This window comes from Microcaecilia unicolor, chromosome 1 (genome assembly GCF_901765095.1).
Source record: "Microcaecilia unicolor chromosome 1, aMicUni1.1, whole genome shotgun sequence".
NCBI classification, from domain to species: Eukaryota; Metazoa; Chordata; class Amphibia; order Gymnophiona; family Siphonopidae; genus Microcaecilia; species Microcaecilia unicolor.
The window spans coordinates 267,739,570-267,751,875 of NC_044031.1; the positions used below are offsets into that span (position 1 = coordinate 267,739,570).

A 12,306-nucleotide genomic window follows, 5' to 3' on the forward strand; every position below is an offset into this window, starting at 1 on the left:
TTCAGTTTACTCACTCTCAACTGAAAAAATAAAAAATTTAAATCCATGACTGCACCAATTTCGACACCTGATCCTGCATTGTCAATTGACAGTCAAAAACCACAACTAAACTAGTAATCTGGATCCTGGAGCCTATATTGAAAGTGAAAGGAAGCTCCCCTAAGTAGTGTCCAACCACCCAGCAAAAAGACTCCAAGTGTTGCCGTGAGAGATCACAGCAGCTTGCAGCAAGGGGAAGACCACCCCATTCAAACCAAACATCCAGGACTATCTTCCTAAAGAAAGGGAAGGAGCTGCCCGAGTAGTATTGCCCATGGCCTCTGAATTTAAACCAACCAAGACCAATACGGAAGGAGAGGAGGAAAGCAGAGGTAAGAAGGGGCTTCCTTTAAATACTTCCAGACAGTGTCTGAATTCTGGTTCCTAAAAGGGTAACAATAGAAACAGCAACAGTGATCCAAGGAAGGACGAGACAGCAAAAGTTCACTCAAATTTAACTTTAATGGAAACTAAAGTTACATTTGAGTGGGAACTTTTGTTGTCTTGTCCTTCCTTGGATCACTGCTGCTCTTTGTACTGTCTGCTTGGATACTGCAGTGGGTTGTTCCCTAAATGGGTGAAACTTTACCACAAGTCTGAAATTGCTATGTCTGCCACTGTGCATTAACTCCTGAGAAGCATGGATGTAAACACTGTGCCCTGCTAGCCCTTAGCAGGCAACGAGGGGCATAATTGAACGAAAACGTCTATCTCCATGGGCGTTTATCTCCGAGAACGGGTCCGTGAAGGGGCGGACCGAACCATATTTTCGAAAAAAATAGACGTCCATGTTTTATTCGACAATTTGTGAGCTGGGCGTTTTTGTTTTTCAGTGATAATGGAAAATGAAAGCGCCCAGCTCAAAAACGAATAAATCCAAGGCATTTGTTCGTGGGAGGGGCCAGGATTCGTAGTGCACTGGTCCCCCTCACATGCCAGGACACCAACCGGGCACCCTAGGGGGCACTTTTACAAAAACAAAAAAAAAAGGTAAAAGAGCTCCCAGGTGCATAGCACCTTTCCCTTGTGTGTTGAGCCCCCCAAATCCCCCTCAAAACCCACTGCCCACAAGTCTACACCATTACTATAGCCCTAAGGGGTGAAGGGGGGCACCTACATGTGGTTACAGTGGGTTTGGGGGGGTTGGACGACTAAGCATTGAGCAGCACAATTGTAACAGGTAGGGGGGGATGGGCCTGGGTCCACCTGCCTGAAGTCAACTGCTACAGGGACCTGCATACTGCTGCCAAGGAGGTGGGTATGACATTTGAGGGTGAAAATAAAAAGTTGTGAAACATCATTTTTTGTGGTGGGAGGGGGTTAGTGACCACTGGGGGAGCCAGGGGAGGTCATCCCCGATTCCTTCTGGGGGTAATCTGGTCATTTAGGGCACTTTTTGGGGCCTTATTCGTGAAAAAACAGGGTCCAGGAAAAGTGCCCTAAATTCTAGCTACAAACGCATACTTTTTTTCCATTATCAGCGAAAGGCGCCCATCTCTCCTCGGCCGATAACCACGCCCCAGTTCCACCTTCACCACGCCTCCGACACGCCCCCGTCAACTTTGTACGCTTCCGCGATGGAGTGCAGTTGAAAACGTCCAAAATCGGCTTTCCATTATACCGATTTATTCGTTTTTGTGAGATAAACGTCTTATTTCCCGATTTGGGTCGAAATCTAGGCGTTTTTCTCTTTCAATTATAAGGTGGAATATGCACCAAAAGGAGCACGTAGCGTCATTTACCTCTTACATACAAGATTCACCAGCCATTAGTCCATCTGGTAGCCCAGAAAAATACTGAGGAAGGAAGCAGCAGCCATCTACAACAGGAGCAAAGTCACTTTAAAGCTTTTTTTTTTTCCCCCTCTGGCTCCATCTGCTGGCAGAGGGACATAACCCACTCATCTAGACTGATTTTTTTTTTTTTTTTTTGCCTACACTATCCAAAGCTCAGCTTGAAACTGAGTCTTCTTCTATTCCAAGAATAAAGAATGAAGGACGAGAACTCACCAATATCACAGGCAAATTCATAAATATGAGGTTTCTGCAGCAGTCCTAACTGGCACATGGAGGTAAGGGCATTGAGAGCTTTGAAGATCACAAACTCTTCAGCATCTGTCAAACCCTGCTGCAGCAGCGGCTTCAGAATCGATGAGCTCTGCCACCCCACGTACGCCGCCACACCTGTAACAGCATATCAATACAGAAAAAAAAAAAAAACAGATTAACTAAGCAGATTCCGTACAGTGCTTCAGAATTGGGTAAAAAAAAAAAAAAAAAAATTTTTAGAATGGAACGTGTGTCTATTCTGGTTCCTCATCTTACTACAATTTGTGAAAGAGGGCAAAGAAACAATAATATTACCAACACCCTCCCTTCTTACAACTGAATAAATCAAAAAATATAGGCAGAGTCCCTTATCCAAAGTCACAGCATCACTGCAAGAATGAAATTTCAGGGACAATTTCATGCAAAGATTTTTTCACAAAAAGGTCTGCTGTATTCGAGACAACTCCTTCAGTGAGTTACAACAGAACAAAGGCCACATGCCTCTAACTTACTAGTGAGTAGGGACCAAGATACCTACCTACTATGCTGTCAAAAAATGCTCCACGGAGATGCCAGTCATTCTTGTCATTTAGGAAAGTGATCATATGAGATAGGAGGACATCATTGGCTTTTTGACGCCCAAAGAAAACGCAAAGGCGTGTTATGCCATTTTCCATTAAAGTCTGCTTAACAATGTTTTCTGGGTCACTCAACAAAGTAACCACTTTCTGCTGAACCATTTCATGTAAGGCCTGCAACTCTGCAAAAAGAAAAGAAAAAAAATAATCACACTCAAGGAGTAATTCCATGGAAAACTATTTTTATTCCTACCATGAACAGTTAATGACATGCACCAAAGTCACTCACTAACACGTATGAAGAATGGAGTTCTAATCACAGATATGGCATAGTATTTTGGGAAGAAAGTACGAGTCTCCCAGGATATGACTATAGATATAGATGCTCCTTTTCAAAGCACACAGACTTACAAAATTACATACAGGCATATTTTCAAAGCACTTATGGAACTTTGCAAGTCTAAATGCTTTGAAAACGAGCCCCATAGTAACCTATGTAACTTTGTAAATATATGTGCTTTGAAAATGAGCCTCATAACCTACTAAATACACTAAAGTGTGCAAATCATTTCAGAGGATCCATTCCACATATAAAAGCAACAATTTCTGCCTATAAGTTGGACCTAGGGCACGGTTTTCCCTTGTTTATGTGTGACACAAATACATACATATAACCCAGCGTTTCCCAAACTGTGCACCGTGGCACCCCAGTGCACTACGGTGAACTCACAGGGGTGCTGCGGAGAAGATGGGAGTTCACAAGTCGAGTGCCGGAACAAGTTGCAAGTAGCAGAGAATGCACTCATCCGCCTGCAATAATCCCTCTACAAGTCTACGCTGCTGATGTGAGCTACATGTGGCTGGGGCAAACTACTAATCATAGCTCTGCTGTGATTTGTCATGGAGCCTGCCTGGCTCCTAAAAGGGCAATCCTGATTGCTTCCCAATCAGGATCGCCCTTTTAAGCTCCAGACAGGCTCCGTGACCAATAACATCTGAGCTATAATCAGTAGCTTGCCCCAGCCATGCATGGCAGAAAACAGTGGTCCTCCGTCGGAGAGTGAGGTTTTGTACATAGAGAAAAAAAAAGAGATAGTAAGCCAAGGAAAGCACAAATAAAAAGTTTAAATTAAATTAAAAGTTAAAGCATATGACCCGGTTGAAGAAGAGGGAGAATTGTGGGTGGGGTAGGAGAGAGAATGAGAGATGCGGGATGGAGGGGGAGGAAGGGAGAGATACAGCAAAGGGGTGAAATCTTCTATATGGGGGGTCGAGGGGAGATGCTGCATGGAGAAATATTGGATATGTGTGGTGGGGAGGGTAGAGACCTGTGTGGTGGGGAGGGTAGAGACCTGTGTGGTGGGGGGGGGGGGGGTGAAGACCTGTGTGGTGGGAGGGAGGTGCCGCAAAACATTGCTCAGACCAGGGTGCCGTGAACCGAAAAAGTTTGGGAACCATGGATATAAACCTGTGATTTTACTGCATAGTGCAGATACTACTTATATAAACAGATGGCATCGCACTAAGATTTAAAGAGGGCATTTACTAGGCAGCACTTAAGCATACATTTGTATTCAGTGTTTTAGACCAGCAATACACGAATACCTTGTTAAATTTCCCCACCAGCGTTTACACCTGTTGAGTCATGCAAAAAGCTTGGCCAACTTCTTGTTTGGTCCTGGGGTTTAAATGAGAGCCTGAGGGGAGAACTGCCTCAAATTTCCACAGTTTTGAGTTTTGGAGGACAGCTCTTTAATCTGAACCCCACAAGTGTGCAGCTTTTTCAAAATCCACCATATGTAAGAAGCGCCATTTGTGTGTGCATATAGCATCAACCCCTCTAGTAATGCCACTCTGGTTTGAAAGTGTTCTTTTTTTAAGATGGTTCTTCTTGTTATGTGAGCACCAAACATGCATACTTCTTCTGTGGCCTGGACATATTTTAGGAAAGGTCCATGTTTGCCAAGCCTTTTATAAAAGGCTTGGGAATTTTTCTTTTTTTCCAATGCATGGACTTAAGTGTTCATTTTCTCATCTAGGTGATTTTAAAGTTAAAATGTACCAAACTCTGCACATTTTCTAATTTTGCAACTTATTTGCATAGGAGTCCTAGTAGAAAACTAAGCCCAGTGATCAACTTTATTAACCCTAGAACGCATGACGTTAAAAATATACATATTAACGTCATGGGGGCCTTTTAGGCCCCCATGCACATAATGTAGAAAAACACACTTAAATAACTTTCACAAGTTTATTTCAAAATTGCTCAATAAAATATGAATAGTGGACAACATTTTAATTATAATTTTTCACAGAAAACACCAAAAAATCTTTTTTTCCCCAAATTTTACGCAGAGACATGAAAACACACAAAAATGCATAGAAATCTATAGCAAACTAGCTGCAGCTACATTTTTATTCTAACTTTCTTTTCTATTATATTAGTCTTCCAAACAATTCTGACATGTTATTTTTTCAGAAGAGTGTTCTTTGCAAACAGTTTCCTTACAAGTGGAACAATATCGCTCAGTTTTCCTCTCTATGTTTCTTGGACACATGAAACAACGCTTTCGTTTTCTTTCTCCTGGCTCTGGAGTAATCTGAAACTGTACGCCACACCGTTTCATTGCTTCTTTAGTTTTCTTTGGCAAGCATTTCAAGTCGCTTCGCTCTATCATGTGAGGTATTACAAGTTCATGACAAAGGTCCTTCAAGAATAAGCGTCTCCTGTCCTTCCTCTGTGCATGAAATTCAGGATGAGTTTCTGTATAAATAATGAATGAATTTAGGGCTGCTACATCAAGCATATTTGAAAATAGTACTACAGGCCATCGTTTTGTTTGCCTCTTACACGAATATTCTCCCACCATCTCATCCATTTTATCTACACCTCCTTTTGTTGCATTGTAATGCAGGATGATTTCTGGTTTCAATTTTTGGTTATTGCTGTCAACACTGCAATCGTGATGCATGGTACTGAGTAAAATTACAGATTTCTCCTTCTTTGCCTTGTAAGATACCAAAGTCGCTTTGTTATTGAATCCAAAGACACTCTCATAAAGTGCTCGCTGACGATTGTGTTTGAGTGCTGCTGGAATTTCTCGTCTGTTTTGCTTTATAGTACCAACAAGTGTAATAGCTTTTGCAAGCAGAAAATTGCCTAGTTCAACATTGGTGAAATAATTGTCCATGGTGATGTTTCTACCTGAATTGAATATTGGAACAGCAAGAGTTTTGACTATTTCAGACCCCAGATCCTTCTGTACTGGTGCACCAACCTCTTTGCCACAGTAGATTACGCCATTTATGCCATAATAATTTGCAGAATCACACATCCAGAAGATTTTTATACCGTACTTGGCTGGCTTGCTGGGCATGTATTGTATGAATTTGCAGCGTCCTCTGAACGGTACAAGTTGCTCATCTACAGTAACATTAGTACTAGGATTGTAAAGTTTTGTGCAATTTTTGATAAATATGTTCCAGATATAACTGATAGGGGCTAATTTGTCTGTTTCAAACCTCGCTGCACGAGTTCGCTTATCATCAAAGCGAATGATCCTTCTAATTTCCTCATATCTGCCCACTGACATTGTCGCCTTATAGTGTGGATCAGAAAGTGGGTCCAGAAATAATTCTCGTATTGGGACATCATACGATTTTTGACTCCCTGCCAGCAGGAAAAGTCCAATATATGCATAAAGTTCCTCTTTTGAGATATTTTTCCAGGACTTATTTTTGCTGAAGCGATACGTCTTCCTTCTAGGTTTGAACATAATAGGACCTCTTCTGCAATATTGTCAGAAAAATAAGTACAGAATACATCTTTAGGGGTAAAGTAACTGGGACTTCCCACAGCTCCTTGAGCCTGTCTCACAATATTGTGTATTGGAGTACGTCCGACTAATGTAGGATTACTGTCCCAAAAAACATTCGTTTTGGATGTTCTACTTATCACTTCTTGAGGATCCACTAGATTCACTTCTTCATCATCAGAAGAATCACTGGATGAGGATGTTTGATTAGCTGGTGGCAGATATTCTTCATCAGACAAAGATAGTTCACTTTCATCATCGCTTTGAAACATAATCACTTCAATCTCTTGGTCAGTCAGACACTTGGAGGAAGACTGTGCCATTGCTGACTAGATGTTAGAAAATGAAACAGATTTCCTCTCAACAGCTTATCTTATCACAGGTCCTTCAGCAATTAGCTCACAGTGTATACTGTCCTCAGTGTTCAGAGGACCTGAGGTGATGTCATGGCCTTATCACTCCCTCCAAAAATCACATGACATCCTCACATGTTATTATCCACACCCTGGCCCCTCCACCAGCATTACTGAGTACAAATAAAGTAACTTGAGACACAAACACTTCTGAGAACATGATAAAAACAGCGGGGGCCTAAAAGGCCCCCAATTCATACAGATGTAGTTTTCACCAAACAAGCATTGTTACACCATAATGCCTATGAAAAAAAATTATATGAACAACTGGATATTATCAACAATGACATACTTGAGTAATACCTTGAGTTTCAAAATTCTAACTAAAGTAATTTTGCAGATAATAGCAAAAATGTAAGCATGGGGGCCTAAAAGGCCCCCAATATGCGTTCTAGGGTTAAAAAGGAAAAATGATGCCTTACCCGATAGTTTTCTTTTCTTTAGTCAGTGAAACCATTCTGCACAAGTCATACTAAAAAGTATGTGAAACTAAATGGTGAAAAAAAACATTTAGTTTTGCATATGCAGAATTATACCTAAAGAGACAGTGTTTCAGAGATGTGTGTATGGTTGAACAAGGTAACCCCAAAACATACAATTCAGTACTGTATTAGAGCTCTGCTTTGTGCACATGGATAGAGAGCAGCCAGAGGACAAAAGACATGCAAGATGACAACAGGCAGAGCCCTTTGTCCTGATACAGTCTAGGCCTAACTGTGAGACCATACTATGCTGTTAAAGTGTGGGACTTTCAGACCAGGAGAAACATGCCAGCCTACACCACATCTTTTGAGTGTTTGGTACAAGAACATACATATTACACAATGAGGTGTATTTTCAAAGCACTTAGACTTACAAAGTTCCATAGTAACCAAAGGAAATTTGTAAGACTAAATGCTTTGAAAATGAGCCCCTATGTGGCCTAGTGGTTAGGGTGGTGGACTCTCGTCCTGGGGAACTGAGTTCAATTCCCACTTCAGGCACAGGCAGCTCCTTGTGACTCTGGGCAAGTCACTTAACCCTCCATTGCCCCAGGTACAAATAAGTACCTAAGTTGCATTGAGCCTGCCATGAGTGGGAAAAGCGCAGGGTACAAATGAAAAAAATAAAAAAATAAAAACTTTACCATCTAAGAACACCAGCCCTGCAGTTGGACTGGAAAACATTATGAAGGCAAGGATGAGTGCAAATTTAATTCCCTCTGTAAACATGCTAGGAGTCTGTCTGTCTCCTATACGTTACAAATTACTCAGTCTAATCTTTTACTTTAGCACTGCCCTGATACAAAATATACAAACTCTAGAATTTTAAAAGCTTATTTGACCTTAGATGTTTAACCACCATGAAAATTAAATCATATAAATCAAACTGAATATGTAGCAAAGACAATATCCCTTTTTGCGTGTGGTTTTTTTTTTTTTTTTAAACAACTTAAAATTCCACCACTACTAAAACCAAATGCCTAAAAATAAAGCGCTGCTGCCCTCTGATGAACATTAGGAGCAATTGCAAGCTAACAGGTTAAAATCATTCCCATTCCATTTACTACTACTTAACATTTCTAGAGCGCTACATTTACTGAACAATTTGCTTGCTAATAAAAAGAAAGGCAAAGCCTGAGTAATTAGCTGATGGCTAGTCAACACAGTGAAAATCCTATTCTAAGTGTCGGACCAGAAGGAAATCTTATACAAATAAACAAGGCACGGGGTTGCTCACTACCTTCATAAAATCTCCTGACAATTAAAAGCAAGGCTTACTTCTAGGGAACAAGATTTACTACAGAGGTAATAATGATTCAAACTGAAGAATTAGAATCAGGTTGGGCAGGTGAGTGAAAGTTCCTCGCAGACTTACTTACATACCCCCCAGGGTGATGGACCTCTACATGGGGTAATTTTGGTCTTCTGTTGATGCTTAAGACATTCCCGACTGCAAGGGACCCTCACCTCTGAAGAAACCGACTGCCATGTTAATTGTTTTACTCTGGCGCCTGACTGAACTTTATTATTCTCAGGTTCCGGCTCAGTAGCGGGGTCCTCAATTGAAGAGCTGGCCACACTAGCTTGTTCTTTCTGTCTGTCTCAAAGAGACATCCACTCTGTCACCCCACTTGGGGGCAGTAATGATTTGCACAGTTTGCCCAAGTGCTGGATATTCACAGTCCTGCTTTTGTAATCGGGATTAATTTTCGAACTAAGGGGTCACGCTATGCATGACAGACAAAGCCAAATTAAGAGTAATTATCATTTTCAATTGGGAAAGACACAACTGCTACACACAAGGTTTGAAATAGACAACTACTCATGTAACTGCACCAGGCCTTCAATTTCAAAATTTAAGACAGACAGCTGAGTTGTCTGATGAGCAACAAAACTGCTGTAGTTAATGACTCTTGTTAAACAAAGTTTGGACAAGCTCACTGTTATCTCACAACAATTTCTGCCCACTGGGTGTAGGGGGTCTGCTCTCTACGCACCGTGTAAATAATGCAATTAAGGTATCCGGTAACAACTGAATCTCTACCCAAAGATTAGCCTGTGCTATAACATCCTCCTCAGACTCAGCATCCAGGGTCAGAACACGCAAACGTTCTAATGTCTCAAGATATTCTTACGCAGTCCTTTCTGTCTGACTTAAAAAACCGGTAAAGGTCTTATTCCTTCTAATAATCACTCTGAGCTTGAGCTAACAAAGCCTGAGTATTCTCTAATTCCTGCTGATCCCTAGCTAGCTGAGATATAAACTGACCCTTCTTGAAGTGTACAATTGCAAGGCTTTCCAATATAGGTTTATAATGATCTGCATTCAAGATTTCCTCTACCATGTCTCCGAGAATAAAAAAAATAAGCAAAGCTTAGCTAACAGTAGGCCAGCAAGTTGTTACTCTATGGCTTTTTTTGGAGTGGAGGAGTGGCCTAGTGGTTAGGGTGGTGGACTTTGGTGCTGGGGAACTGAGGAACTGAGTTCGACTCCCAGCACAGGCAGCTCCTTGTGACTCTGGGCAAGTCACTTAACCCTCCATTGCCTACCGCATTGAGCCTGCCATGAGTGGGAAAGTGCGGGATACAAATGTAACAAAAATAAAAAAATAAATGGCTCCACACTGCTGCAAAATGTTATTCAAAGCACACAGCTTTGAAAGATATCACCAGCAAATTAAAGTGCCTTGGCCTATCAGTGAAACGTTAAAAAGCACACTAAGGCAAGTAGTTTGCTGCCAGAGAAGTGAACCTAACAGATAAAGACTGGCCGTGAAACAGCCTCAGGCTGACATGGCTCAGTAAACTTTCAGAACATAGGGTTAAGTAATGTAATACCTAACACACCTAACGATATAAAACCAAAAGTGGGGGCTAATCACATTTACCTGACCCTAAATAGAGGATAGCCAAAAAGGGGACACATACACAAGTAAACTATAAAAGTAGCACTCTGGAATGTGATTTGATGATCAGGTGTAATTGGCTGTCCCTCCAATGGCGAAATCCAAGTTCTTTATAGCTCAAAATAAACACTGAAAGAAAAGGACACAAGGCTCAGATAACATAAGAAAAATAGAAAAGCTGGTTTATTAGACATATTGTATTAGCAGCAGTAATGAAAAAAAATCAGACACAATGTACTTATGAATGACTCAAAAATGATGGTGAAGTGTCAACGCAGGGTAGTCCTGAATTATAAGGCAGTAACATAAGAACAGCCATACTGGGTCAAACCAATGGTCCATCTAGCTCAGTATCCTGCTTCCAGTAGTGGCCAATCCAGGTCACAACTACCTGGTAGAAACCCAATTAGTAGCACCATTCCATGTTACCACTCCCAGGGCAAGCAGTCGATTCCCCCCATATCCATCTCAAAAACACACTATTTATTTATTTATAATTTGTATCCCACATTTTCCCACCTATTTGCAGGCTCAATGTGGCTTACATAATTCCGCAAGTGGTGATTACCAGTTCCAGACAGGAGAAATACAGAGTTGGGGCAAAGGGACAGATTAGGTTAGGTTACAAGAGGAAAGTTTGTCCTATGATAAGAGCTAAAGGTAATAGGTTAAACTTCAATCATGACAAAAAATAACTTGAACAATTAAGACCATTAACTGGAAATCAAGATAATTAGCAAAACAGTTGAGATATAGAGAATACATGTTGTATAATTGCATTTTGTTAATTTGAATTTATGAGTTGTTACTGTATGCTTTCTTAAATAAGTTTTCAATAGTTTACGGAAGGTCATGATGTCATGTGTTATTTTTATGGATTTTGGTAATTCATTCCTAATTTGCGTGCATGTGTAAGAGAAGCTGGATGCATATATTAATTTATATTTCAGTCCCTTACAGTTTGGGTAGTGGAGATTCAGGAATGTTCGTGATGAGCTGGTAGAGTTCCTGGTTGGTAGGTCAATAAGGTCTGACATATATCCTGGAGCCTCACCGTGGATTATCTTATGAACCAGGGTGCAAACCTTAAAAGTGATCCGTTCTTTTAAAGGGAGCCAGTGTAGTTTTTCTCGTAAGGTACTAGCACTTTCATATTTCATTTTGCCAAATATGAGTCTGGCTGCTGTGTTCTGTGCAGTTTGAAGTTTTTTAATAATTTGTTCTTTGCACCCAGCATAGATGGCATTGCAGTAGTCTAGTTGGCATAACACCAATGATTGCACCAGTCTGCAGAACGCTTCTCTTGGGAAGAAAGGTTTAATTCTTTTAAGTTTCCACATGGAATGGAACATTTTCTTTGTTATGATTTTTGCATGGTTTTCTAATATAAGGTTGTGGTCAATTATAACTCCTAAAATTTTCAAAGTATCTGAGACGGGGAAAGTAAAGCTAGGGATGTTTAACTTAGTGGGTTTGTACTTATTGTGTTGTGATGAAAGAATGAGACATCGAGGCATATTTTCAAAGCACTTAGCCTTCCAAAGTTCCATAGAAACCTATGGAACTTTGGAAGGCTAAGTGCTTTGAAAATATGCCTCATTGTGTTTTCTCAGCATTGAGTTTTAATTTAAAAGCATCCGCCCACTATGAACTTTTCCAAACCTTTTTTAAGCATAGATACACTAACCACTGTTACCACATCCTCTGACAAGTTCCAGAGCTTAACTATTTGAGTGAAAAAATGTTTCCTCCGATTTGTTTTAAAAGTATTTCCATGTAATTTCATTGAGTGTCCTTTGGTCTTTGTACTTTTTGAATAAGAGAAAAAAATCGATTCACCTCCAGCCATTCCACTCAAAATCTTGTAGTCCTCAATCATATCTCCCCTCAGCCATCTCTTTTCCAAGCTGAAAAGCCCTAACCTCTTTAGCCTCCTCACATGGGAACAGTTTCATCCCCTCTATCATTTTGGTCGCTCTTTTTTTTTTAACCTTTTCTAATTCCGCTATATATTTTTTGAGGTAC

General features: G+C 40.7%; 1 protein-coding gene across 1 annotated transcript in view; it reads right to left on the reverse strand.

The window, feature by feature from the left end:
* PIK3R4 (phosphoinositide-3-kinase regulatory subunit 4) overlaps positions 1–12,306 on the reverse strand; it is a 109,736-nt gene that overhangs the window by 76,946 nt on the left and 20,484 nt on the right. Inside the window, exons 5-6 of the mRNA XM_030206352.1 lie at positions 2,626–2,847; positions 2,049–2,222 (exon numbers count right to left, since the gene is read on the reverse strand). Coding sequence (XP_030062212.1) covers positions 2,049–2,222; positions 2,626–2,847 — 396 coding nt within the window. The remainder of the gene's footprint in view (positions 1–2,048; positions 2,223–2,625; positions 2,848–12,306) is intronic.